Source organism: Bubalus bubalis, chromosome 4 (assembly GCF_019923935.1).
Source record: "Bubalus bubalis isolate 160015118507 breed Murrah chromosome 4, NDDB_SH_1, whole genome shotgun sequence".
In the NCBI taxonomy this organism is placed as follows: domain Eukaryota; kingdom Metazoa; phylum Chordata; class Mammalia; order Artiodactyla; family Bovidae; genus Bubalus; species Bubalus bubalis.
In genome coordinates, this window is record NC_059160.1 from 7,825,492 (window position 1) to 7,853,450 (window position 27,959).

Below are 27,959 nucleotides of genomic sequence, written 5' to 3' on the forward strand. Positions count from 1 at the left end.
TTTATTATTATTTTAAACAGAACATTATATTTATTGTTTATAACATATGATAAATATGACAACTTTAAGAAAATACATGGAATGTAATGAAAGTGAAATATTAATTCTTAAATAATCATAATTAGAAAAGAAAAAAGGATGAAAATGAACAAATCTAGGGAATTCCCTGGTGGTCCTGTGGTTAGGACCAGGTGCTTTCAATGCCCAGGTTTGATTCCTGGTCAGGGGATTAAGATCCTATAAGTCACATGTCACAGTAAAAAAAAAAAGAGTTTAGCACCTAATTTAAGAAGCTAGAAAAAGAACAAGAGAATGAACATAAAGAGCAGAAGAGTAAAATTAACAAACGCCAGGACACAGTGTGGTAAGATAATATAAGCAAAGACAAAATAGCATTAATGATATGTGAAGTTGACTTTAACAGACTAATAAAAACCCACAAGCCTCTGCTGAGATTTCTTTGCACAGATCTTAAGTGTATAGAACTAAGTTTTGTCAAATGTATATACACCCAGGTAACCATATGCTCTTACCCAGGCAACGCCCCATCAGAAGCAACCACTGATCTGATTTCTAGCACCATAGATGAGTTTTGCTTATTCCAGAACTTCATATGAACATATGAATAGAATCATATAGTTTGCAATTTTTTTCTTTTGAGGTCATTTGCACTCTTGGTAGTGCTGTGTTTGCTCCTTTTTCTTAAGGATATACCACATGGCAACGTCCTCATCTAACATCCTAGTTACAAACCGGCTATCAACATTCTTGTACAGAGCATTTTGGGGATATATGTTTTAATTTTTCTTGGAAAAGTACCTACAAAACAAATTGCTGGTTCATAGGGATATGTATATTTACTTTTAAAGAAACTGTCTATTAAGATTAGAAAAAAAGAGAAAGCAAAAATAGTTCAAGACTGTAAAAAGGTACATAAAGGAAAACAAAAAACAAAAGGAAAGAAAAAGAACGTAAAAGTGCAAATAATTCCAAACACAAAAGATTAAAACGTAAGATAATTCTATGAATAATTTTAAAAACTTGGACAAAATGCTAGAAAAATATAATCTACAAAACTGTTTCAGGAAGAATGGAAATATAAATTGATAAAATCACTCCGGGAACATCTGGCAGTTTCTTTTTTTTGGGCCTCACTGCGTGGCATGCAGAACTTTCTCAATCAGGGATCAAACCTGAGCCCCTTGTAATGGAAACGCAGAGTTTAAACCACTGGACCACCAGGGATGTCCTAGGCATTTTCTACCAAAGTTGCACATATGCATACCCTGCTGCTGCTGCTGCTACGTCGCTTCAGTGTCTGACTCTGTGCGACCCCACAGACAGCAGCCCACCAGGCTCCCCCATCCCTGGGATGCACACCCTGTGACTCAGCACCTCCACTGTTAGGTGTTCCCCAGGCAACCTTGATAACTTACATACTGTTCACAGAATATTCTTCATAATGGTAAAAACCCAGAAAACATATAAATGTCCATCTATGGAGATTTATCACATAAAGAAATTAAAACAGAAAAGTTTATAATATTTATTCATTAAAAAAATAATAAACCCATTCATTACATGCTAAAATAACATTTTTAATGAAAATAACTTTTTCTAAAAAATATTGTTAGAAAAGTGGCATTGCTTTACATTTTTGCAAATCTCTATTTAGCATAGAAAAACAGAAGACAGCTAGAGTCTCATATTTGCTTCGGCATTCAATTTGGAGTGATGTTTCATGTCATAAAACCTCTGGGATACTTAACTGTACAGTTGAGAGACAGTAAGAGTGAAAAAGAGCACGTAACATCTTAGCATTCTTATGAAAACAGATTTAGCTTCATAAACCACACTTTACCTGCTATTCCACACTTCAGCAATTACAATGAACAAACTGTAGTGGCATGCAACAATATACTGTTGTATGAAAGAAGACAACATAGTATTTCAAATACATAAAGTTCAAACATAACTAAAACCAAAGCAAAGAATGTAAAACTACATTATTTATTAATTGTAAAGTAAAAAGAAAAGCAAAGACATGATCACTATCGACCCTGGCAGAGTGGTTACCCTATCACGGAGAGGGGGAGCTGTCACAGGGAGGGCAAAGACCACGTGGAGGAAAGGCCGCTTGGGGGCGGGGGACACAGTAAGGCCCTATTTCAGCGGCTGACAAGTTTCTTCTGTAAAGGGCTAGATGATATTTACTTTGTGAACCATACTGTCTCTGATGCAACTACCAACTCTGCCCATGGGGTGGGGGTAGGGGAGCAGAAATCACTGTGTTCCAATGAAACTGTATTTAAAAAACAAAGTGGAAGGCTGGATTTGGCCCAGAGGGCCAGCAAGCTACAGCTTGCTGATATATTTTATTTCTTGATCTGGGTAATGGTTACATGAGTCTTTAAAATTACCCATTAAGCTCGTCCTTTATGGTCTAAGTACTTTCCCAGTAGTTGCATTTTACAATTAAGATATGTAAAAATAAATAGAAAGTCTCAGTATATTAAAGAAATTGAACCATAGTTAAAAGGCCCACAAGAGATAATATCAGGTCCAAATAATTCCACAGGACGTTCTAACCAATTTTCAAGGAACATTAATTCAAATCATTTTATAATATTAAAAAATAAACTGTTTGACACCTTGATGTGAAAACCAGAAAAAGACAGCAAGAGAAAAATTATAAGACAATCTTACTCATGTACACAAATCAGAATATACTGAACAACACACGAGCAAGTTGAAACCAGTTGTGCCACAAGATAAGATGCTTAACTTCATTGGTAATAGAGGCAATGGAAATTAAGACCACAATGAGACCACACTGTCTTATTCCAACGAAAATGATAGAAATTAAGAAGTTTGATAATAGCAAGGGATAGAGAGAATATGGTCAACAGAATTAATTATACATATATGCTGGTAGGAGTGTGAACAGATACAAATACATGGGGGAAAAAATTATTTTATCCTGCTTGAGTAAAAAGACAAGTTAAGCTCCCAAAACTACATATAGCAGTATGTAATTTTTATATAGTTCATAAAGAGGCAGAACTAATTGTTTGGGGAATCATGTCTATATGACAAAACTATTTTTTAAAAAAACCCAAGAGAATGACAAACAGGAATTTAGGATACTGCTTAGTGACCTTTGGGAAGGAGGCTGTGGGATGGCAGAGCATGAGGGTATGTAAGCAGACTGAACATACTGGCAATGTTCTTGAGTTGAGTCATTGGTTCACGGGTATTCATTAGAAAAAAAATGTATAATTTACATGTTTGCTATATTCATTTTTTTGAATTTACTGTAAATTTAAGTAGATAATTAAAAGTAGCCTTAATAAAGGAATACAAGATTCTTTACTTATAAATCACTTGGGAAGAAAAACCGTAGAATATAAGTTCCCTCACAGCTAATAAGCTATTGGTAAAATCTGCCTGCTCCCAAAATAGGCTTGGCCTGTTGCTGGCACAAGACTTCAGTGAAGAAGTTTAACCACGTGAAATGAGCAAAGGATTTAGACTAGAATAGTTGGCTCGGCACTAATGAGTTACCTAAAGTTTCTTTTCCTCTTCTGTTAAACAGGCATGTTAATAGCTGCTCCTATCTCACAGTGCTAATGTGAGGATCAAAGGATAGCATGTCTGTAAAAGCATTTTATAAACAAAGGGTTTTATAAACGGCAGTTAGCTTGTGAAAGCTGAAGGTCAGGGGGCTGTGAGGCTACAGCTGTTTCCTACTAAGGCATCTGAACCCAGGGGTAGTAGCCTGAAGGGGATCTACGTACCTTGATGAGCTGATTGTTCTTCACATAGTGCAAAGTGTTTGACCGGTTACCTCCAGCAACCACAGGTGGGTAAGCTAAGATGTCCGCACCACGGGCCCGGCATTCAAACTCAAACTGAAAAACAGCAGCAAAGTATGACAATACAGGACGGAAAAAAGGATTTCCTTAAGGCTGCCCTAGCCTAGTCTCTCTTCAACAGCCCACACCTCCATCCAAGTACGTAAGTCAATACCGGAAAACGATTCATCACATCTTTTTAACCAAAGTTTTATGCTATAATTTCAGTCCATTTCTTTTATTCTCACCCCAATACTGTCATTCAACTCTATTACTACATCTGTTCTTTTCTTCCAAGTGCTCTAACTTTCCTATGATTTTCAAAGAGTTAAGTCCTGAAGAGAGCACAGAAAACTTATGACCAGGCTGAGTACAGAGATATATAGTCTAGACCCTTTACATGTTACTTTTTTTCTTATTTAGGTAAACATTGGAATACAGCTTGCATTTTTAACAAGAGCTCTAAATTACCAATTTCAACCTTCCAAATAGCTACCAACCTACATGCTCTGGAAATGTGAAAAAGGATGCTAGGCAAATGGTAAATTCTAATTTCGCTATATCCTAGGATGAAGCTGGAGGCTGGTTTGTATCTGCTATTATCCACAGAACTGCCTCAGATTCTCTGCCTTTACATTTACTTAAACACTATGATTCTTCTTAACATCCACTTGTGAAAGTCCTTCCTTCTTTATCTGTTCTTTTCTATTTTCTCCATTTAATTGTGAAAGAAAGTAAAAGTAGCTCAGTTGTGTTCGACTCTTTGTGACCCTATGGAATAGTTCATGGAATTCTCCAGGCCAGAATACTGGAGTGGGTAGCTGTTCCCTTCTCCAGGGGATCTTCCCAACCCAGGGATCAAATCCAGGTCTCCCGCATTGCGGGCAGATTCTTTACCAGCTGAGCCACCAGGGAAACCCAAGAATACTGGAGTGGGTAGTCTACCTCTTCTCCAGCAGATCTTCCTGACCCAGGAATTGAACCGGGATCTCCTGCATTGCAGGTGGATTCTTTACCATCTGGGCTACCAGGGTAGCTCTACATATTTTAGACTCATCTAATAAATTACCAGTGAGATTTAGGAACCAAATCCTCTTCATAGATACCCTAGTCATGTCCATGAAAGCCAACTGGATGCCATATGCAAATCAAGAAAGCACATTTGCCTCCGACAAAACTTCGCCAGGCATTTAAAGCTCACCTTAGCATAAAGAAAGCCTTCTTCCACAGGCGCTTTACTGGCAAACATGGTCTCTATAAAAGCCTGCAAAGAGAATGAAGGAAGAAAAGAACATAGACCCATTTTAACTATGTTGCTTGTCCAAACATTCAAAATACTGGAGCTCAAATGAAAAACACAGTTCTCCCCAACTTTGTTGACCTGAAGTTATGGCTTTGTGAGCACGATCATACGCTTTCCAAAGGGGAAAATATTGCTTTCTGGAATAGATGACTGATGACAGACTTAGTGGAAGGGCATTCAACCTTCCCACTTAGAATACACTGTATACTAGAATAAGCGGCACGGAAACACATTTGTCATTTATCTTTCAAATGCTTCCACAGCCTTAGAATATATGCAATTATGGATTGACTGGTCCAGCCGACAGCAGGGTTCCCCAGCCTTGGCACTATCAACATTCTGGGCCAGGTTATTCTTTGTTTGGGGGCTATGCTGTTCCATGTAGGATGACAGTAGCATTCCCTAACTGTGATAATTATATGTTGTCAAATGTCCCCTAGGGAACACAAAACTGCCCCCGGTTGAGAACCACCGGCCTACAATATCGGAGAAGGCAGTGGCACCCCACTCCAGTACTCTTGCCTGGAAAATCCCATGGACAGAGGAGCCTGGTGGGCTGCAGTCCATGGGGTCGCTAGGAATCAGACATGACTGAGCGACTTCACTTTCACGCACTGGAGAAGGAAATGGCAACCCACTCCAGTGTTCTTGCCTGGAGAATCCCAGGGACAGGGAAGCCTGGTGGGCTGCCGTCTATGGGGTCGCACAGAGTCGGACACGACTGAAGCGACTTAACAGCAGCAGCAGCAGGCCTACAATATAAGTAATCTAATTATTGGATTGGCTAATAAGTTCATTTGGGTTTTTCTGTACCATCTTACACAATGTGCCTTTGGTTTTATTTTGTTTTAGCTCCATTCCCCTCAAATCTTGCTTTTCTTCAACTCTACCATGAATTTATGCTCTCTTGTATTTTATGTATCCATGTAAGCTAATCAAAATCCTTTTTGAAACGAGGTCCAGTGAGGAATTACAGACATGGATGTTTACAAAGACAGAAAACATGCACACGTATAGTGCAGCTATCACAGAGAATTCCTGGGTTGGCCAAAAAGTTTGTTCAGGTTTTTCTGTAAGATTCTTTTTTTTTTTTTTAAATCCTTTTCTTAGTGTAACTATTCTTAGGGAAACTATTTTGCCCAAATATCAAAAGTCTTATAGAAAAACATTCTAGATTAGAATGTTGGGAACCCTGAAGGAATATAATCACTGATAGCTAGAAGTTGTTTATTAAGAAAAATAAGGGCAAATTCTCTGTTGTCATTACCAAATTGGTAGATTATAAAGGAATTACCAGACTTAATACTTCTAAGACAGCTTCCCTGTGGCTCAGATGGTAAAGAACCCACCTGTGATGTGGGAGACCCAGGTTTGATCCCTGGGTTGGGAAGAGCCCCTGGAGAAGGGAAAGGCAATCTACTCCAGTATTCTTGCCTGGAGAATCCCATGGACGCAGGAGCTTGATGGGCTACAGTCCATGGGGTCGCAGAGCTGGACATAACTGAGTGACTGATACTTCCCCTTTCTTTCAATACTTCTAAATTTTAGGACAACATTGCCTAGCACTGACCCTGGTCAAGGTCTGAAACATGCTGGTTAATAGTGCTGAGAAGAGTTTCCAAGCAGTCTGTTATCAGCTTATCAGTATTGATAACAGTGAAATTAACGGTTTGTTCTTGGATTCCCTGGGACCTCTGAAGGGCTTTGCTGCTTCATAGCAGGAATATACCAACACGATCAAAACCCTAGGATCCCTAGCTGAGATTCCTGGGGCTGCCTGGTTCCGAGGTGTTCTATGTGTGTATCTGTGGTTCCAGAGCCTCCGAGAAAATGCATCTTCCCCATCCTGACTGAGGAGGACAACAGGAGCTTGTACTCTAGACCTGGCTGATGGGTTGTTGTTGTTGTTCAGTGGTTAAGTCGTATCTGACTCTTTGCGACCCCATGGACTGCAGTGTGCCAGGCTCTCTTGTCCTTCACTAATCTCCCTGAGTTTGCTCAAATTCATGTCTGTTGAGTTGGTGATGCTATCTAACCATCTCATCCTCTGCTGCCCCCTTCTTCTGCCTTCAACCCTTCCCAGCATCAGAGTCTTTTCCAATGAATTGGCTCTTCACATCAGGTCGCCAAAGTACTGGAACTTCAGCTTTAGCATCAATCCTTCCAATGAACATTCAGGGTTGATTTCCTGAATCAACTGAAAACTTTGACTGGTTTGATCTCCTTGCAGTCTAAGGGACTCAAGAGTCTTCTCAGCACCACAATCCGAAAGCATCAATTCTTCGGTGCTCAGCCTTCTTCATGGTCCAACTCTCATATCCGTATGTGTTAGCAAAGTAATGTCTCTGCTTTTTAATACTCTGTCTAGGTTTGTCATAGCTTTCCTTCCAAGGAGCAAACGTCTTTTATATTTCATGGCTGCAGTCACCATCTTCAGTGATTTTGGAGCCCAGGAAAATAAAATCTGTCACTGCTTCCACTTCCCCCCACTTCTGTTTGCCATGAAGTAATGGGACCAGATACTATGGTCTTAGTTTTTGAATGTTGGGTTTCAAGCCAGCTTTTTCACTCTTTTTTCACCCTCATCAAGAGGCTCTTTAGTTCCTCTTCACTTCCTGCCATTAGAGTGGTATCATTTGCATATCTGAGGTTATTTTCCCTCGCAATCGTGATTTTAGCTCAAGCTTCACCCAGTCCAGTATTTTGCATGATGTACCCTGCATATAAGTTAAATAAGCTAGGTGACAATATATAGCCTTGATGTACTTCTTTCCCAACTTTGAACAGTCCATTGTTGCAGGTCTAGTTCTGTTGCTTCTTGACCACTGTACCCTTATAGTGTTATACTGTACCCTTCTCCTTAGTAACTTAAGACTTGTAAGCACTACCACTGTCTTGAACAACTGATCCGTTTAACTGCCATTTGTTAGTACATCTGGCATCTAAATTCATTCATTTTTTTTTTTTAACCCAATATGAAATCCACATTACATAAAATTAACCAATGAACAATTCGGGGAATTCTCTGTGCTTCCACCACAGGGGGCATAGGTTTGGTTCCTGGTTGGCGGACTAACAGCCCACAAGCTGTGCCTCATGGCCAAAAAAAAAAAAAGTGAACACTTCAGTGGCATTTAGTCTATTGACAATGCTAGGCAGCCTCCACCTCTGTCTAGTTTAAAAACATTTTCACCGCCACAAAAGAAACGCCCTACCCAATAAGCAGTTACTTTCCCCATATCCCTGTCACCCCAGCCCCTGGCAAGCATCAGTCTGCTTTTGGTTTCTATGGATTTACATATTCTGGCTATTTCACATAAACGGAACTACATAATGTGTGGCCTTTTGTGTCTGGTCTGCTTCACTTAGGATAATGGCTTCAAGGTTCATCAATGTTGTGGAATGTATCAGTATGTTATTCCTTTTTATGGCTGACCAGTATTCCACTCTATGTATAGATATATATACTACATTTTGCTTATCCATTCATCAATGGATGGTCATAAGAGTTGTTCGCACCTTTTGGCTATTGTCAATAGTGACTCAACTTCGCTCATAGCTCAGTCGGTAAAGATTCTGCCTGAAATGCAAGAGATCTGGGTTCAATCCCTGGGTCAGGAAGACCCTCTGGAGAAGGAGATGACAACCCACTCCAGTATTCTTGCCTGGAGAATCCCACAGACAGAGGAGTCTGGCAGGCTACAGTCCACAGGGTCACAAGAATTGGACACTACTTAGTGACTAAACCACCACCACCATTGTTTAAGCACCTGTTCTTAATTCTTTTGGGTATATACCTAAGAGAAGAACTGTCAGGTCATATAATAATTGCTTAATTTTTTTCAGGAATCCCCAAGTATTTTCTACAGTGACTGAACACTTCTCCTGGTAATGTACAAGTAAGTAAATGTCGCTCAGTCGTGCCCAACTCTTTGCGACCCCATGGACTGTAGCCTACCAGGTTCCTCCGTCCATGGGATTTTCCAAGCAAGAATACCGGAGTGGGTTGCCATTTCCTTCTCCAGGAGATTTTCCCAACCCATGGATTGAACCCAGGTCTCCCGCATTGTAGGCAGACACTTTACCGTCTGAGCCACCAGGGTAACGTACAAAGGTCCCAATTTTTCCACATCCTTGCCAACAATTGTTAATTTTTTTTTTTAATTTTTATTTAGTTATGGCTTCATTATTGCATGCAGGCTTCCTCTAGTCACGGTCAGTGGGAGCTACTCTCTCATTGTGGTGCACGGGCTTCTCATGGTGCTGGTTTCTCTTACTGCCCAAGCTCTAGAGCACAGGCCCAGCAGTGTGGTGCTCAGGCTTAGCTGCCCTGAGGCTTGTAGGATCTTCCCTGACCAGGGACTGAACCCATGTCCCCTGCACTGGCTGGTAGATTCTTTACCACTGAGCCACCAGGGAAGCCCGACATTTGTTATTTATTTTTAAATAAGGTATATTATTAAGTATGAAGCAGTATCTGATGTTGATTTGCATTTCTGGCTAATGGTATTTAAAGCATTTTTTCATGAGCTTAGGTCATTTGTTTATCTTTGGAGAGATGTCTATTCAAGCTTCACTCACTTTATAATTGGGCTGTCCTTTTTGTTCTGGTGGCCGTGCCAAGAGGCTTGCAGGATCTTAGTTCCCCAACCAGGGATTGCACCATCACCCTCAGCAGTGACAGTGTGGAGTCCTAACCTCTAGACTATCATGGAATTTCCTTTTTTGTTTTTGAGTTGCAAGAATTCTTTACATATTCTGAATACTCGACCTTTATCAGATATATGACTTGCAAACATTTTCTCCCATTCTGGAGGTCACCTTTTTACTCTTAAAAAATGCCCTTTGAAACACAACTATTTTCAACTTTGATCAAATCCAATTTATTTATTTTTCTTTTGTTGCTTATTTTGGTGTCATATCTAATAAATTCAAATTCATAAAGATTCAGCCCTGCATTTTCTTCTAGGAGCTTTATATACTTGTAGCTCTTGAGGTTAGGTGTTTGATCTATTTTGAGTTAATTTTTGTATATGGTGTGAGGTATGGGTCCAACATCTTTATTGCGCATGTGGACACCCAATTGTTCCAGCATACTTGAATTATTCTTAAAATACATAGTTAAGGAATTATTTTGAAAGAAAAAGGATGATTCTGATAAGAGGGGTGAAAATAAAACTCTTGAGCTTGGGTGACTGCCAAACCGCTGCTGGTTTGAAGTAGTACTGGCTTTTAAATCAGTGGAATCTGAAAAAGATAGAATCTGAACCTTAGCAGCTAGCATAATGGATTGGAAAGGAATCGCAAACTGATGGCAGGTATGGCTTTGGTTTGAGAAAGCTCACTCTTCTTCAGACGAGTCTCACTCACTTTGGGCAGCAGGTGGAGCTCTAACCAAAGCAACTTGCGCCACTGTTAATGAACCAGTGAGGCTTGAGACATGCTACAACTAAGATAATTCAAGTACGGCAAACTGTCTGATGGAGGACAAAAAAAAAAAAAAAAAAATCAGAGACCCTTATCTAGTAAGGTTTAGTACACAGAATACTATGTAAAGAACTCTGCAACTAAAATGCAAAAAGATAAATAGTTCTATTAGAAAACAGGCAAAAGAGCTGAATGGACGTCTCCAAAGATGTTATATAAAGGTCCAATAAGCACATAGAAAGATGCTCAATGAGTGATTAGGAAAATGCTAGTCAAAACCAAAATGAGATACCATTTCTTTTGTGTGTGTGTGTGTGAAAGTTATTTATTTATTTTCGGCTGCTCTAGTCTTTGCTGCGTGTGGACTTCCTCTAGTTACAGCGAGTGGGGCTACTATCTTGTTGAGGTGTGAGGGCTACTCATCGCAGTGGCTTCTCTTGTTGCCGAGCACTGGCTCTAGGGTGCCCAGGTTTCTGCAGTTGCGGTGCATGGGCTCAGTAGTTATGGTTCATTGGCTTAGTTGCCCCGGAGCATGTGGGATCTTCCTGGACCAGGGACTGATTGAACCGACGTCCCCTGCATTGCAAGGCAGATTCTTTTTTTTTTCTGCAAGGACGATTCTTAACCACTGGACCAACAAGGAAGCCCAAGACACCATTTCACATCCATTAGGGTGGCTATCATCAAAGCAAACGAACAGAACAAAATGCCCAAACCAAAAAACAAGTGTTGGTGAGGATGCAGAGAAATTGGAACCCTTGTATACTGCTAGCAGAAATGTCAAATGGTGAAGCCACTACAGAAAACAGTTTCAAGGGAGCAATCAACGGGTGACATAAAAGGGAAAATTTAACATAATTTTGTGCCTCAAGAGATGCTTAAAGCAAGACAATACTATTTCTCTTAGTCTTGACTCAGAAGCTCCTTGGGGTGGAGGGCTCTGATGAAATCTTTCTCTTTTGATGAGCCTAAAACAGAGCTACACAATAGCCAACGTAACAAACACACTTCCCAGAGCGACATACGTTCTCAAAATGGACAAGAGATGAGAGCTCTGTGTTTGACTATATGAAGCTAGTTTTTTGGGTTTGTTTCTGATTCTCACGCCATAGGATAGATCTATTATAGAGGAGCTATGTTGGGAAGCAACCTGTGGGAATATTTAACAGGTTGAACTTGAAAAACACTGATTAATAATAATCTAAATGAACATTATGCAGTCATCAATTGTGATGATGGTTTAAAAGAGGTACCACAATATGATGGTAGAATGTCATCTACTCCATGTTGATGAGATCAAAGGTTTATACTTGGTCTCTGTGAGAGCTGTTACAGAGCAGGAATATGCCAATGAGACCAAAATCCAAAAATCCCTAGCTGAGATTCCTGGGGCTTCCTGGTTCCGAGGTGTTCTATGCATGCATTTGTGGTTCCTGAGCCCCAGAGAAAATGCACCCTGCCCGGTCCTTACTGGGGAAGGACAGCAGGAGCCTGCACTCAGCTTCTCTGGACACGGCTGTGAGACAGCCATTGGCTGTGTTAGCTATTCTCACATTAATGCTGTTGGTAAACTGTGCCCTTCTCCTGTAATAAACTGATAATTCGTAAGCATGGTCATTTTAGGTCCCATGAATCTACTTTAATAAGCTCTGCCACTATTACTGTAATTATGATAAGGAAAGGAAATAAAATGAATTAACTTATGTCGTTCCAAAGAGAAACAACTAAGATCGTGGATAAAAAGATACAAGAAGGATATCTGATTTGCCTTCCTAAGTACTGCACAAGTCTCTAGACGCACTCGGTAAACATCAAAGCAGAAGCTATATGTCCGTGTGCCGTTAAGACTACTGCCCTGGGTACACAACCTCAGGTGCCCACTGAACCCTAAAAGCTGGACTTTTTAATTTGGGAAGAAATTCTTCCGTAGGAACCATACCTGTGATGTCAGCTTCCCAGCAACCTGCATCCGTTCAATTTCTGCAGGAGATTTGATCAGCCTGAGGCGCTGTACCAGCTGCTGCACAGCCCGAACCTTATTCTTGCTCCTGGCTTTGACCTCCGCCAGCTGCTGCATGTAGTCACAGTGGAGTTGTTTGTGAGCAGGCCTCATCCAGTCATACCACAGTGTATGTGTCTCAGCTTAAAAGAGATTTAAAATAAGACAGCAACAAGAAATACCACCTGTCATAGACCTGAAGAGTCAAAATTATTTTTAAATGTGTAGTATAAACTCTCAAGGGTTGAACACTCTCTCTCAGGATCTAAAGGAATGGGTCATAAGTTATTGGGAAGGCCCTTCCTGAAAATGGCAAGATATTCTGAGACTGGATATACGGCTTTTTCTGCCCTCAAACCTCAGTGTTTTTTTGTAAAGACAATAGATGAAACTAGAGCTTTACTCAAGCTTTGATTATTTATTAACTGTTTAAGAACAACTGTGACAATTGTTCTCCACACCACACATAAGTCAGCTAGAGGTACTGTTAAATAACTGGACACAGGAGGACAGAAAAAGTACTCAGCTCACAACCTCATGGTTAAAAGTGCTCCATCCCTGAGTTTCAGTCTCAGTACTGGTGGGAGGGGGTTTCACTGCTGATAATCCACATTCATCCAGAATACCTGTCCTCTTTCATCTGCCATGTGTTCTCATTACAGACCACCACAGTTCACCTTTCCACTTTGTAGACCCAAGGAAATGGCTGAGTTTTGCTCGAGACGTAAGATAAAGCACACCATGAAAATTTTTTCCACTTACACCATGTCTCTATGTTTCCCCCCCTTTTTTATTTTCTGACAGAAACCTATGAGTAGTATTCCCAACAATTTAAATCTGAAGATTTCTATGTTTCATACAATGCACTTGGGACAGAAGAGGGGGGAAAAGCCCTAAAAATTTTGATTGGGTATGCATTAGTGATACAATCTCCAAAATACTTTTACCTTTTAAAATAAAAACGATTTTAAATATAGACTACATGTCAAACTCTAATCTTACTTTCAACAAAAATTTAGTTGTTGTAGTTTTTAAAAAGTAAAACAACCATGACTATTTGCTGTCATTTTATAAAATCATAGGCCAACCTTTTTAGGCTTTTAAAACCTTTTTAGATTTTAAACTTTCAATCCAGGATTGTTGGAAGCAATTTTGAAATCCTCTTTTAATTAGAAAATGACTTCAGAAATGTTTATATATCTTACAAGAATATCAGACTGAAATTTTACAATCAAATACCTTATTTTGTCTAAAATCAGTATTTTATAACTTGACCATCTATCTTATTTACCAAATTTGGCTCTAAGTGACTTTTGGACACTTTAAAAAGTTAAATACTTCCTAGAGCTGTAGATGTATAAGAATCACTAAGGATAGTTTATAATGTAGTATACATTCTGAAAAGTTCTAGAAAAGGAATCTCAAAACATTGAGTGATCACAATTCTACCAGAATAAACATAGAGAAAGTGATATTTTTTCAAGGGGCATGAACTCAACTGTGTACATGAACCACTGGAGAATCTTGTTAAAATGCAGATTCTGATAGGAGGTATGAAGTGGGGGCCACAGATTTTACACTTCCAGTGTCTAGTCTGCATTTGTTATTTCTATAATGCATCACCAGGTGTTTCTGCTGCTGGTGAAGGATAAATAATTCTTTGAGAATATTGCCCATTTTTGAAGAGTTGCAAAAGTGGTAAGATAAGTAGGCAAGCGTCAACAGACTGGTCAGTTATCTTGAAGAGTGGCCCATGTCCATCCTCCACATTAAAATCCTCTTTCTGGGATTTCACACTAGAACAGACAGTCTGTGAATAAATAATCTAATGAAGATTCAGCAAACGAATAAATGAAATCCTTAAAGTCTTATGGAAAAGCTTTATATTCTTTCACAGTGCCAAGGGAAATGTTGCCATGCTAATAGTTTTAGCAAATGAAGAACAAATGGCCAAGAAGGTCTTAGTCTCAACCTGGCCTGTGATTTGAGTTCTGCTCCTATCTGTTACCTTTCAGCTTTGGTACAAGATGTTGAAATTCCTCCAGTGTATAGGCTTCATCCACTCCAGTTAGAGCTATTGCTCCGTCGGTGCCAGATCGAGGGCCATCCCAAAGTTCTCGACTGGGGTCTCTCCGAGGCACAAAAAGCATGGCCTTGTGTGCTGGTAACTGCTTGCCAGGGAGGCTCTGAAGCACCAGAATGCTATCGGGCTCCTGGAATCCACACAGGTACAGGAAATTGTTGTCTTGGTGGAAAGTATAGGGGATATCATTGCTCATGTAGTATGTAGGGCTGGACAGCAGTACCACTGTGTGGTCTGTACCACTCTGCTCTTGTGCTTCCTTGTGGATCAGAGACATTAGTTTGTGTCTGCGAAGGGCATATTCCACCTGGGACAGTCCTGGCGTCACCTCCCCTAGAAATGACAGATAACAGTGAAGCTTTGCATTTCTATAGTGGCAGAGTATTGATATTTAAGATAGTTTAATATTAGATGGAGACACTCAAGTTCATTTCTGCAATTTATGCCCAATCTCCTCACAGCACATGGCAAAATTAAGGAGATAACCCAGGTTTCAAATTTCTATTCCATTGCAAAAATTTGGAAGAAATGATAGTTAAATGTGGTCCTGCTGAAAACTGGGATCACGACCCCTTAAGATCTTTTCCAGCTCTCTGGTTCATTCTTTTACTCATTCGCTCAAATATTTATTAATTATTATGCGGAAGGCACTCTCAGGGACACATTCCAAGTTGCCCTTAAGTTTCAATATACTAGGTGAGGAGAAGGATCACATTTTCTGTGTAAGACTTCCCCAAAAGAATATAAGTTCTTTGAAGACATCGAATTTTGTCTGTTTGCCCAATGCTATATTCTCAGGGCCCAGAATAACAACTGGAATATAGCAGGGCTTTGAATTCTAGTAATATTATCTACCTCTTGGGGTTGTCATGAGAATCAAATCTGATAAAGTAAGTGGTTCTTAAAGACTTGAAGATGTCCTAGAGAATCTTTTGAAAGCTACGGATTTATTCTGTTTACTAAACTCCGTGTAGGCACATACAAACTTTTGACATATAATTTCAAGAGTCTCAGATTCCTTTAAGCTCACCCAAACAACCCATTCTAAGAACCTTTGAAGGGTTATGTCTTAGTTCTTAATACCAGTACCTAGAAGACTGCCTGGCTACTAGCCCAGTGATGCCTGCGTGAATGCTTCACTTGTGAATGGAAATTATGCCTGCTTTCACTTCAGGTTCTCAAACAAAAGAACTACTAAAACAGTTCTTTCCTAAGCCTGCACTTAACAATATTAAGAGTAAAACAACATCTAATGCTTACTGAATGCTTACTATGTGTCTGTACTATTCTAATTATTTACATGTATCAACTTTTTGGGCTTCCCTGATGGCTCAGTGGTAAAGAATCCACCTGATAATGCAGGAGATGCAGGTTCAATCCCTGGGTTGGGAAGATCCCTTGGAAAAGGAAATGGCAACCCGTTTCAGTATTCTTGCCTGGAAAATCCCATGGACAGAGGAACCTGGTGGGCTACAGTTCAATGGGGTCACAAAGAGTTGGACATGACTTAGTAACTGAACAACAACAATCAACTTATTTAATCTTCACAATGACTTTGTGATGTGGGAAACTAATTATTATTCCCTGTGGTAGCCAGTCTCCATATGCAAGTATGAGAAAATGGCCATGAAACACTGCTGTATATAAGAAGTGAAATATCAAGATGGACAATATGTTCCCATTATTTAAAAAAAAAATTAAAGGAGAGAGGAAAAAAAGAATTTAGAAAAATTTGGAAAAGAATCACAATTTTTATAGTGGTAACCTATGGGGAATGAGATAAACTGAAATTCTCTAACATGATTTTTATATTATTTGAATTTTGCTTCAGTGAGTATATACTCTTACAATTAAAATCTCAAATAAAAAGATAAAGAGGCTAAAAAAGGGACACCATGGACGGTCCACTCCATACTCATAACCTATAAGGGTTTTCTATTGTCCATTAGATCAAATTCAAACAATTAAGCTATTTTGACACTTACATTTAATATTAACATATTAATGTTCTCTACCAGGTAACTTCAACTTATCTGGCCAACACTTTTGGTAACAGCTTTACTGAGATATTTTCATACCATACAATTCACCCACGTACAAGTATAGAATTCAATGCTTTTTGGTATATTCACAGATTTGTGCAACCATTACCCAAAACAATTTGAGAAAACTTCATCACTCCAAAAAGAAGCCCCACACCAATTAGCAATCATTCTGTTTCCTCTGAATCCACCCCAGCCTTTGACAACCGCTATTTTCCGTCTCTATGGATTTGTCTATTATAGAGATTTCATATAAATGAAATTACACAATATGTGGTCTTTGGAGACTTAAACTTTTTTCTTAGTATTCCTTCAATTATTGTGAAATTAATTACTTCTAAGTCTCAAGTCCAACTTGTTCTTTCCCTATTACCTTGCTTACAATGTGCCCCTTTTCTAAAATTTCTTCTCCTTCCAAAGCAATTCCACTCCAAGACTTGAAGCTCAAGATGTTTGCTTTTAGACCCTTCTCATTCAAAACACTTTCTTAATTAACCCTGTTCATGCTCATTTGTTCCTTTGATCCACTTTTTAAAAAATTAGCTATTTCTTTTCCATACATACATCTTATAGTTGTGTATAAATGTAGTCACACCATACTGCCCCCCACCATTTCTTCATTATTTGAGCCCTCATTCCCCTTCCCTCCTTCTACTCACATTAGAGCCCCCATGGTTTGTATTCTAGTAAGTAAACTTCCCCTTTATGGATCACAGCCTTGTCATGGGGGAAGGAGCTTGCATAACTCAATGAAGCTATGAGCCATGCTGTGCAGGGCTACCCAAGATAGATGGTCATAATGAAGAGCTCTGACAAAACGTGGTTTATTGGAGAAGGGAATGGCAAGTTGCTCCAGTATTCTTGCTGTGAGAACCCCATGAACAGTATGAAAAGGCTTTTTAAAAAGATACGACACTGGAAGATGAGCGCCCCCCCCAGGTTGGAAGGTGTCAAAAATGCTATTGGAGAAGAGCGGAGGCAGTTATGGACATGAATCTGAGCAAAATCCGGGAGATAGTGGAGGACAGAGGAGCCTGGCCTGCTACAGTCCAGGGGATCACAAAGAGTCGGACACGACTTAGTAACTAAACAACAACAACAGGACTTAGTGACTGAACAACAACATCATATCCTTTCCTGTTTTTCTCAATATTCATATAAATGCATACAAATTACCTGCATTCAGGGTTTTATGAGTCCCTAGTGTTTTACAAAAATGGGACACCACACAGTCTTTTCTTCACATTGCTTTTCTAACACAATAATACCTCATAGAAATCCCTCCCACCAACTCATCTGGCATAACTTCAACTCATTCTGCTTGATGTCTCCATATTATTTCTTGGGGCACTGTATCATAATTTCCTGATTAATTTCCCTACTGCTGGGCATTCATATAACTTTCTGCTATCATAATAAATATCTTTATACTTATCCATAGGGTGCCTTCATGCGCTATGCACACTGGTGCTTTGATTTCTGTGGGATAGCCCCAGGAGAGAAACTGGTGGATCAAAGTTCTTCGAGTTTTCCTAGTACTCATGTCCAGTACGTGCAGCTCAGTTGTTTCTGCTTACTTGGGAAGTGTCTAGTTGTTCTACCTGTAGCTGTATCCCATTAATAATTTTTAACTTTTATTTACCTACAATAGAAACACTGACATTTTTATTAACGAAACTGGGGAGAAACAAGATAGATAAATGAGGGGTCTTATGACAATTTGAATTGGCAAAGCAACAGAGCTGGTCCTAGAAGAGCTCATAGCACATTTCTTTTTCTCAGGATTAAGTTGGCTAAGAGTACCCTAGGGCTACACCGCAGAATACTGAACTTTGTACCAGAGCCTAAGAATAGCTTAACTATTTATCTCCCTGATAATTATTCATGTTAATTCTGTTGCTGTTACTCAATATTGGAAATTTCCCAGTTTACCACAAACAGCACATACTCTTTCCTAAAAGCAGAGGCTGCTTATAACAAGTGAATTATCTAACTTTTCCCTTTTTTGTTTTACTTTTGTCCCTTTCCTGTGCTTTACTTTTGGTTATTTCACAGCCTTAGTCCATGTAATAAAACTAAACTTAAAAAATCAATTCATTTTGTTTTTAAAAAATTTTTTGAAAGAAAACTCACAGTATTAATGATTTTAATTAATGAATGTGTTATCTCATTTTCATTATTCTGAAAAAAGATAAAAATTATTTAAAAATCAAAGCAGGATTGCAAAACCATCTTTCACATCCTTCAAGCATTCATCATTTGAATGTAATTTCATACAAATGACTATGTGAGAAATATTTAAAACACTGGCTACATTTCCCCAAGCTTACTAATTATAAACACTATAGAGTGACTATTAACTAAATGCTTCTAAACTTCTGAAATTTCAAGGAACTCTTGGTCACAACAGAAAAATTATCCAAGGAAAAACATACCTTTTCTTATCAATTGAAGGAGGGGGTAAAAGTGTGATAAAGCAATGAACTTTAACTCTACAGGTAAACCTGACAGTTATTATGACCTTTGGTCATAGAACTAACCATTATAGTCAATGAATTTCTTCAGATAAAATGGTATCTGAATAGACTTTATGGGTAATTTCATCAAACTGTAAAGTATTAAAAGGCACAACAGTCAGTATTTTGTCACTTGAAGTAAATTAAGGAGAGAGGGGCTACCCGAACAAGCTTATTTAGCCAATCAAGTGCCTAGATGTCACAATCTGGACTCTAAATAGCAAAGTCTCATAATCAATCTTGAGAGTCGGCTGCCAAGAAGAAAAGCTCTTTCAGGATATCGAGAACTGGGCCTCTGAAGACAATAAGAAAAATGTTCTTCATATATTATCAGCCAGGCAGAAAACCCAGAGAGGAGTTTTATGAAGACTGAATATGGATGGAAAAGATGCAAGTCTTTGCTACAATCTAGGTATGCATTTTAATTACTTCCTGAAATGAACTAGGTTAGGAGTTTTTTCTTTTCTGGCTGTGCCTTGTGGCATGTGGGTTCTTAGTTCCCCTACCTGTGCCCCCTGCAGTGGAAGAGAGGAGTCTTAACCACTGAACTGCCAGGGAAGTCCCTAGGTTAAGATTTTAATATGGTCTGATTTGAAGAAGTGTCCCTGAATTCTGTTTAATATTAGGTAGCTTTTATTGTGTAATAAGAAAGAAGTGCATAGAATGATCTATTACTATATAGTTGGAAAACGGGGATAATGAAAAAGTTAACAAACATTTCCTTTACAACGTAAAACATAGATGTCTCTGAAAAAATGAAATGACCAAATAATTGAAAAAATCTCTAAATGGATTTTATTTGCATATACTGAGCAAAACAAGCCAGAGAAAAAGGGTTCATACTGTATGATTTCACTTACACAAAACTCAAGAACAGGCAGAACGATCATGCTGATAGAAACGAGGCCAGTGGTTAAGGATGGAGGTGGGATTGACTAGAAGGGTTTGCGAGGACCTTCTAGGGTGATGGCAATGTTCTATATCTTGAATGGGGTATGAGTTATATTGTTGTATGTAGGTATAGGGACAATCATTATCCTTATAAAAGTAATTGTTTTTACATGAAAGCCCCAAATTATCTGGCTTTCTTGCACAATGACAAGAATGAGTTTTGAGTGATTCAGGAGACTTTTATTATTCAGTTCTTTAGAAGATTTCCAATCCTTTCCTGGGGTAGATTCATGCTAATCTTTACCCCAGAGAATTTCTTGATATGGACAAGAAATATGCACAAAGGTGTTTCTGTACTATCCATAATAGTATAAAAATCTCACCCCACTGAAATAAATCTTGATCTTTTAGATACTATTAAAGTCAACCATGTTTAACAAAACTTAAAAAAAAAAAAAAATACACCCCTTGGTTAAGGCAGAACTACAACTAAACTATCGCTAAACTAAAGATGATAACTAACTGGTTTTGAAACTTTCAAGCAAGAAGATTTGGGAATGATTATGTATAATCCACTCTAGAACCTTTCATCATTTTAAATATTACACTTAACAATAACCGTACAGTCTTAGCCATTATTTGATGATAAGGGACAAAAAAGTTCATGGTAAAGGCATTCCCTCAAGTTCTGGGCCACACAGTTGTGTTCTGATTATGTCCCAGTGAATCTAATCATTGCTGTAGTTGAAAGAAAACCAAGAAGTGGTTCTGCATAGGTCAGACAAGTCATTCTGATAAGCCCAACTCTTTGAATAACCCCTTTTTAAGCTCTAAACTATATCACATATTCCAAAATTAATTTTGCTTAGGAACATAAAAATGTTAGAAATATAGGTTTTTGGAAACAATACTTAATTAGGCACTAATTTTTCCTATCCTCTGGAAGGGAACTGTTGATGAAGCTACACACCTTGCAATGTCAAGGAACTATCTAAGTGTCTTTCCTGTACAGATACTGTAAAAGTAGACTCATGGTTCATAATGGTATTTAGCTCAGAATGCCACTTGCCTTCCTTCATGGAATCCCTTTTCTTCCTGGTGATAGATACTAAGTAGAAGGCATGTTAATGATCAAGGAGGATGAACTGACATTTCTGTCTCTACATACATGGTTCTTAACACAGAGATGGCAGTGTCATAAAAAGAAGAAATAGCCTATAATGCTGACTTCTTTAAGCAAAGGACAAGTTTTAAAAATCACTGGGGGGGGTGAATCTGACTCTTTATTTCCATCTAAAGCAGTAGTACGGAGAAGGCAATGGCACCCCACTCCAGTACTCTTTCCAGTACTCAGCCTGGAAAATCCCATGGACGGAGGAGCCTGGTCAGCTGCAGTCCGTGGGGTCGCTAAGAGTCGGACACGACTGAGCGACTTAGCAGCAGCAGCAGCAGCAAAGCAGTAGTAAGCACAGCCAACACAGAACTCCTTTATCTCCCACGTCTTTCTGCTGATATCTTCCAAGTTACTGTTGCTTCAGGAAATGCACAGGTGTGGCCAAAAGAAATCCAGGGAAATTCAAAATTCAGGTGTTGATCCAGTAATTTCACTTCTAAGAATTTGGGGTTTTTCTTTTTTTGCCAAATGGCTTGTGGGATCTTAATTCCCCGACCAGGGACTGAACCTGGGCTGCCGCAGTCAAAGTACTGAGTCCTAATCACTGGACTGCCTGGGGAGTTCCACTAAGAATTTATTTTAAGGAAATAATTGATCAGTATATAGAGTGTGTATATATGCACACACAATTCTATGTAAGAAACAAGTCTAGAAAAAGAACGCTAAAATCGCAACAGTTGCTTTCTCTAAATGGTGGAGTTATGAGTAATTTTTTTTAAAGAATTATGCTTATCTGCATTCTTTAATTTGCCTATAATATATGTAGAACTTGTATAATAATTAGGAAAATGACTGAGATGTTTTCCAAAAGTTTAAAGTACTGGCAAGTATTGGGAAAACATGCCGAACACGAAACCTTTGGGAGCAAAACATATCATAGAAACATAATTTTATATTTCAAACTAACAAACTGACTTTAGGTCTATAAAAGAGATTTTAAAAAAAGGATTTCATGTCTTTTAATTTTTCTTAATAACTGACTTTTCCTACACCCCACAATTATTTGAACACTTTGATAAGTTCTGCATCTCTACATGGTGGAAGATAAGTGATGAATACTTTGGAAACTGTATGTGATGGCTTCTTTCACACTGATAATTCTCTTTTCAAATTTCATCTACTTCTATCCCTTCTTACTTACACCGATCCTTACTGTCCAGGAGGATAAAGATTATGATGTGTATTCCTTTCTCCCCATAGTTATATGAACATATGAACTTGTATGTGTATACTTATTCATACTTACTTTTTACATAGTTACCATGCACGTAACAGAATTAACAGTCTAGACACAGAGGCCATCACCCTGAGGATATGATTACTAGTTTCAAGACCTGGAAAATGCAGCTTACCATGTAAAAGTATCTCACCACGAGAAATCAGTAATTTTCAAAGCTGGTAAAACTTAATGTCAAACTGAAGCTACAGGCAGGTTGACTGGATAGAGAAATATTTAAATCAGCACCAACTGTACTGCTACAAAGCTTACCTTACAGCTTTGAAAAACTCTGATTTCTTGTGTGTTTCAGTGGTGAGCTGCATTTCCTGAGTCTCAGCCGACTTCCCAGCAGGAACTCTAGTCTGATGAAGAATCAGCAACAGGAAGCCCTCACTGAGAGACACACTGGTATCATTCACTGAGTGGAGATAGTGAAAGAGCAACATATTTCCAAAGGCAATTCAGATTGTGTTAATAATCTAGGCTTACACAGTAAATACAGATTTAACTTCCCATGGCAGAAGCCTGGGAAAACCTGACTGCATTTTCTACAAAGCATTTGGTTTCATCCTATCTACTTCTTTGGGATGATATTCATTCATCATAGTTCATCACTTAACTGTCTCTTTGAAAAAACAAAACAAAGAAACCTTAGGTATGAATCTGAACAATAGTAATGACATATCTTCTAGCAGCAATATTGGAATCTTAAAGTAGAAAAAAAAAATCAGTGAGGTAAACCTTTACCAATTTATAAAAATTAGTGAAGTAAACTTTTATCAACTTTTTGCATGATCTTTATCATCTCTCAAAGCTGGGACAATCACATCTGGAAATCTTGTGTAGTCTCTATAGAAATATTTTTGTTAATACTGAAATGAGCATTTCATGTTTTCAAGAAAAATGTTTCCTAACATGTCTTTAATACAGTTCACAATGAATCGATAGTCAGAACACAGTTCTAGAAATCATGTTTTAGGAAACGTTTCTTTAAAAACATCTTGAAATACGTATTTTTTTCACTATACTTTTGAATTTTAGCCTAATCCTATTTATTCCCCTAGATGGTGCTGTCTAAACAGTACTATTAGCCCTACAGCTATTTAAATTTACATTAATTAAAAAATCCTACTGGATGGCATGGTTCTAGACAAAGCATCTGAAGAGAGAGACGGTCATTACAGTTCAAAGGCCTTACCTGGTCTGAGGAGGTGTGGGTGTGTAAAGGGGCTGGGCTGGCCTAAGTATCGGTTTGGAATCCTCCTCTCTGGGATGGGCTGCAGGGAGTATCTTCGCCGTGAACATGACAAGCATCCTGAAGGAGAAATAAGGACGATGAAATGGAACAGTGCATCTAGCTAGTCCTCACAGTACATTCACATTTATCTGTCTCCAGCAGTAGGTTGCTTTAGAAAAATGCAAATCAGTATCTCCTTCAATATTTGCATGGCCCTTCCTCTGAGCCAGCCAGAGCCTGTGTTGGGCCTCAGGGATATAGAAATAAGATTATTTTTACCTTGAGTGACTTTAGTCTACTATTACATAATAGAGGCATATACACACACAGTATGATTAGCATATGAATAAGGAGCTAAGGGAACAGAAGGAAACAAACAAAAGCAGGGAAGGGGAAGGAAGCATTTCATTGAAGTAGTGTTACGCTCTGCCCTAAAATTCAGAAACAATGAATGTTTTTACTGAGAATATGTGAAGTCTGGGGAAATATGCACATACTATTTCATTTAATCTTGGAATGTTAGAGCTAGAAGAAATAATGTATGAAAAATGCTTAATCACAGTTAGTACACAAGAAGCTAGTAAGCTTCAATACCAGTACTGAATACTAGAGTTCAATACTCTAGTATTCAATGAGATCTATTCAGTGTGTGACTGGCACATGCTGGAAAAAACACAAGAATAACGTTAAGACTATCTGCCCTGGTCTTAAAAGAATATATAGTCTAGCGGATGTGAGACAGAGCAATGCCACATGGTGAGCACAGTGGTGGATTCATACACAAGGTTTCTGAGAGCACAAGACTAAAACAATGCTGTCTCGGTGACAGACAGGACACAGAGCTCTGGGGAACAGAGAAGCGCACAAACGGTGCTCCTGTGGGGCTGCAGAAGCAGGTGCCCCTACCCGAGCAGGAACTGGTCAAGTGAAAGCGACAAGGGGAGGGGAAGGTATCGTGAATGAGACACGAAAGGGAAGGCATGGAAGACACCGTGCTTACATGTGCGTGTGTGCTTACTAAGGGAAGAGGGACGGAAAGAGAGTTTCAGGTCAGTGCTGCTGCTGGAGGGAAAGTAAAATATTGGCAAGATAAGGATCAGACACCTAAAGGCTTTGTACACCAAACTAAGGAATTAGATTTTTAACTGTCACGAGGTTGGCATTATCGCTTTAAAAAAAATAAAAAACAAATAAGGAATTAGATTCTGAAGTAATTTGGGCAATGTTGGCTCATATGGTAAATAGTCTACCTGCAATGCAGGAGACCTGGGTTCGATCCCCAGGTTGGGAAGATCCCCTGGAGAAGGGAATGGTAACCCATTCCAGTATTCTTGCCTGGAGAATTCCATGGACAGAGGAGCCTTGCAGGCTATAGTCCACAGAGTCACCAAGAGTCAGACATGACTGAGCAACTAACACTTCCACTTTCTCATGCAGTACTTAGAAAGCTAGGATTTAAACTCAGTTTTAACTTCAAAATCTTTGCTCTTTCCCCTCCACCCTGCCACTCAGTAAGTCCTCTCTGCCAAATTCCCAATGACACAGTTAGTGCCATACAATCTCCCTGTGCACATACAATCACTCCAGCAGCAAAATGTGAAAGTCTACACAAAGTTAAAGGTTCTAGTAAGGATTATAAAGGAATGACAGTGTATGTATTTAAATTTCACTGAATACTATTCTTCCTGTGATTGTTATTTTTAATCCCTGTTCCATTAAAAAAGTTTGTCTCAGTGCCCTAAAATGGTTTTATCACTGCAATATTTTGCATGGTAGCTCCCAAAAGATATGTCTATGCTGTAATCCCCAGACCCTGTGACTGTTAATTTGGAAGAAAGGTTTCTGCAGATGTAAAACTAGATTAAGGAACTTGAGATAAAAAGATCATCCTGCATTATCTGGGTCAGTCCTAAATCCAATGACCTGTGTCCTTACAAGAGGGAAAAGAGAGACAGAAGAGAAGGAAGCAATGTAACCATGGAGGCAGAAATAGGAGTGATGTGGCCACAAGCCAAGGAATACCTAGAGCCACCAGAAGCTGAGACGTAAAGGATGGAGTCTCTCCTAGAGCCTTTGGAAGGAATGGAGCCCTGCTGACACACGATGTCAAGCTTCTGGTCTCCAGAACTGTGAGACAATGCATTTCTATGTTTTTTTTTTAATGTATTTATTTTTAAAAAATTTTGGTTGTGCTGGATCTTTGTTGCTGTGTGCGGGTTTTCTCCAGTTGTGGAGCGGGGGCTACTCTGTTGTGGTGCATGAGCTTCGCACTGGGTGGCTTTTCTCGTTGCGGAGCACGGGCTCGACGTGCACAGGCTTCAGTGGTTGTAGCACTTGGGCTCAGCAGTTGTGGCACATGGGCTTAGTTGCTCCGTTGCGTGTGGAATCTTCCTGGACCAGGGATCGAACCTATGTTCCTTGCACTGGGGATTCTTATCCACTGGACCACCAGGGAAGTCCTCTACTGTTTTAAGCAGACATGTTTGTGTTAATTTGTTATGGTAGTCTCAGGAAACCAATATAATGACTTTCTAAGGTTGAAATAAGTATGTCAACTGCTTGAGTACTTTTTCAGAGTTCACAAATTCTTCATTTTTCCAAACCAAAACATGGAAGAACTGAGAAGTAGGTTATTAAAGCTCAGTAACCAGAGGTCATATTATGCAAGGGGCATGCTGCAGCCATACTACAACAGGTTCCACTGGTTTATGGGGCACTGTTTGAGGCTTCTAGGAAAACATGGGAGAAAACAGTCCAGAGGGTTAAGGATGGTCTGGTTTGACTCTGGACTAGCTCCATTTAGAAGGTCTGGTCCCTACACCAAGCCGGGAGTGACACCACAATGCAGCCCTCTGACATAAGCTTGTAAGTCTGCCTGCCACATAATCAGTATCCTAATGTCTCCTAGCAGTGGTCCAAGGTAATAACATGGTCCTCAATGTAAAAATACCTATTTACAGTCACTGCCTCTACCACCAGCACCAGCAGAGCCTGAGCTGAGAGGAAACTACGGTTCTCACTCCCTAGAGCAGCCCTTTCCAACCATCTGTTAAAAACATGGTGGATTACTACGAAGTTCTAGGATTGGAGAGACATGCTTCACCTGAGGACATTAAAAAGGCTTATCGAAAAGTAGCACTTAAATGGCACCCAGACAAAAATCCAGAAAACAAAGAAGAAGCCGAGAGAAAATTCAAAGAAGTAGCTGAGGCATATGAGGTATTATCACATGATGAAAAACGGGACATTTACGATAAATATGGCAAAGAAGGATTAAATGGTGGAGGTGGAAGTGATTTCGACGATTCTTCTGAATATGGCTTCACATTCCGTAAGCCAGATGATGTCTTCAAAGAAATTTTTGGTGAAAGGGACCCATTTTCATTTCATTTCTTTGAAGACTCACTTGAAGACCTTTTAAATAATTCAAGGAGCTCCTATGGAAGCAGAAACAAAGGTGCAAGATCCTTTTTCTATACATCCAGTGAATACCCAGTTTTTGAGAGATTTTCTTCATATGATATAAGATATACACCATTTGGTTCACTGGGCCATGAGGGACTTTATTCATTTTCTTCCCTGGCATTTGATGATAGTGGGATGGACAACTACGTTACTGTTACAACTTCAGGTAAGATTGTTAATGGCAGAAATACCAATACAAAAAGAATTATTGAGGATGACCTAGAAAGAGATGAAGATGACGGTGAGTTGAAGTCCTTTCTTTTAAATGGTGTGGCAGATGAAGAGGGCTTTGCTGAAGAATGTTGTTGGAGAAGACAGTCATTTAACAATTATTCACCAAAGTCCTGCAGCCACAAACATGCAAACAATGATGAGCAGGGTATAACTTGGGTCACCAGCAACTGGAATCCCTCTATTTTCTCAGCAGGATTCAAAGAAGGTGGTAAGAGGAAAAAAAAGAAGCATAAAGAAGTACAGAAGAAGAAGTCAACTAAAAGGAATCGTTAAATTGATTCTTCAGACACATTATGTTCATATAACATTTGAACACAACTCTGTGTGTGTTTCTGTTAGTTTTGTAGATAATATTTAATACTACACTAAGATTATGTTTTTAACGTGCTTAGCAGGATTGCAGACATCTGATGAGTGGTCGTTTGGATTAGATTTGTTAGAAAAAGATGAATTGTGGTAACAGTGATATTAAGAGTTCAGAAAACAGCAACATTTTACTTTTAGTTTTTGAGATA

The 27,959-nt window shown here is 39.1% G+C and overlaps 2 protein-coding genes and 1 long non-coding RNA gene across 5 annotated transcripts in view; 2 read left to right on the forward strand and 1 right to left on the reverse strand.

The window, feature by feature from the left end:
• XPNPEP3 (X-prolyl aminopeptidase 3) overlaps positions 1 to 27,959 on the reverse strand; it is a 44,433-nt gene that overhangs the window by 11,286 nt on the left and 5,188 nt on the right. Inside the window, exons 2-6 of one of the 2 annotated variants that reach the window (XM_006071267.4) lie at positions 23,707 to 23,823; positions 14,592 to 14,999; positions 12,524 to 12,726; positions 5,056 to 5,118; positions 3,798 to 3,911 (exon numbers count right to left, since the gene is read on the reverse strand). In XM_006071267.4, coding sequence (XP_006071329.3) covers positions 3,798 to 3,911; positions 5,056 to 5,118; positions 12,524 to 12,726; positions 14,592 to 14,999; positions 23,707 to 23,823 — 905 coding nt within the window. The remainder of the gene's footprint in view (positions 1 to 3,797; positions 3,912 to 5,055; positions 5,119 to 12,523; positions 12,727 to 14,591; positions 15,000 to 23,706; positions 23,824 to 27,959) is intronic. The other variant, XM_006071268.4, reaches the window with a different exon arrangement.
• LOC112584443 lies at positions 3,884 to 23,037 on the forward strand. Of its 2 annotated transcripts, XR_006550310.1 has the most exons (5): positions 3,890 to 4,013; positions 4,278 to 4,395; positions 9,004 to 9,056; positions 19,559 to 19,636; positions 22,819 to 23,037. It is a non-coding gene; the product is annotated as an uncharacterized LOC112584443 (long non-coding RNA). The 2 variants fall into 2 exon arrangements; XR_003108608.2 differs by lacking the exon at positions 4,278 to 4,395 and having other exon boundaries at positions 3,884 to 4,013.
• On the forward strand, positions 26,680 to 27,834 carry DNAJB7 (DnaJ heat shock protein family (Hsp40) member B7). The gene is made up of 2 exons (XM_025282808.2): positions 26,680 to 27,376; positions 27,638 to 27,834. Exons 1-2 carry the CDS (start codon positions 26,803 to 26,805, stop codon positions 27,715 to 27,717), a joined length of 654 nt encoding a protein of 217 aa, XP_025138593.2. The 5' UTR covers positions 26,680 to 26,802; the 3' UTR covers positions 27,718 to 27,834.

Bases quoted from the DNA above. Each gene is read 5' to 3' on its own strand.
- DNAJB7 (XM_025282808.2), top strand. From the start codon at position 26,803: ATGGTGGATTACTACGAAGTTCTAGGATTGGAGAGACATGCTTCACCT. The intron at 27,377-27,637 runs GTAAGATTGTTA...TTTTCTCAGCAG, and splicing joins CGTTACTGTTACAACTTCAG to GATTCAAAGAAGGTGGTAAG.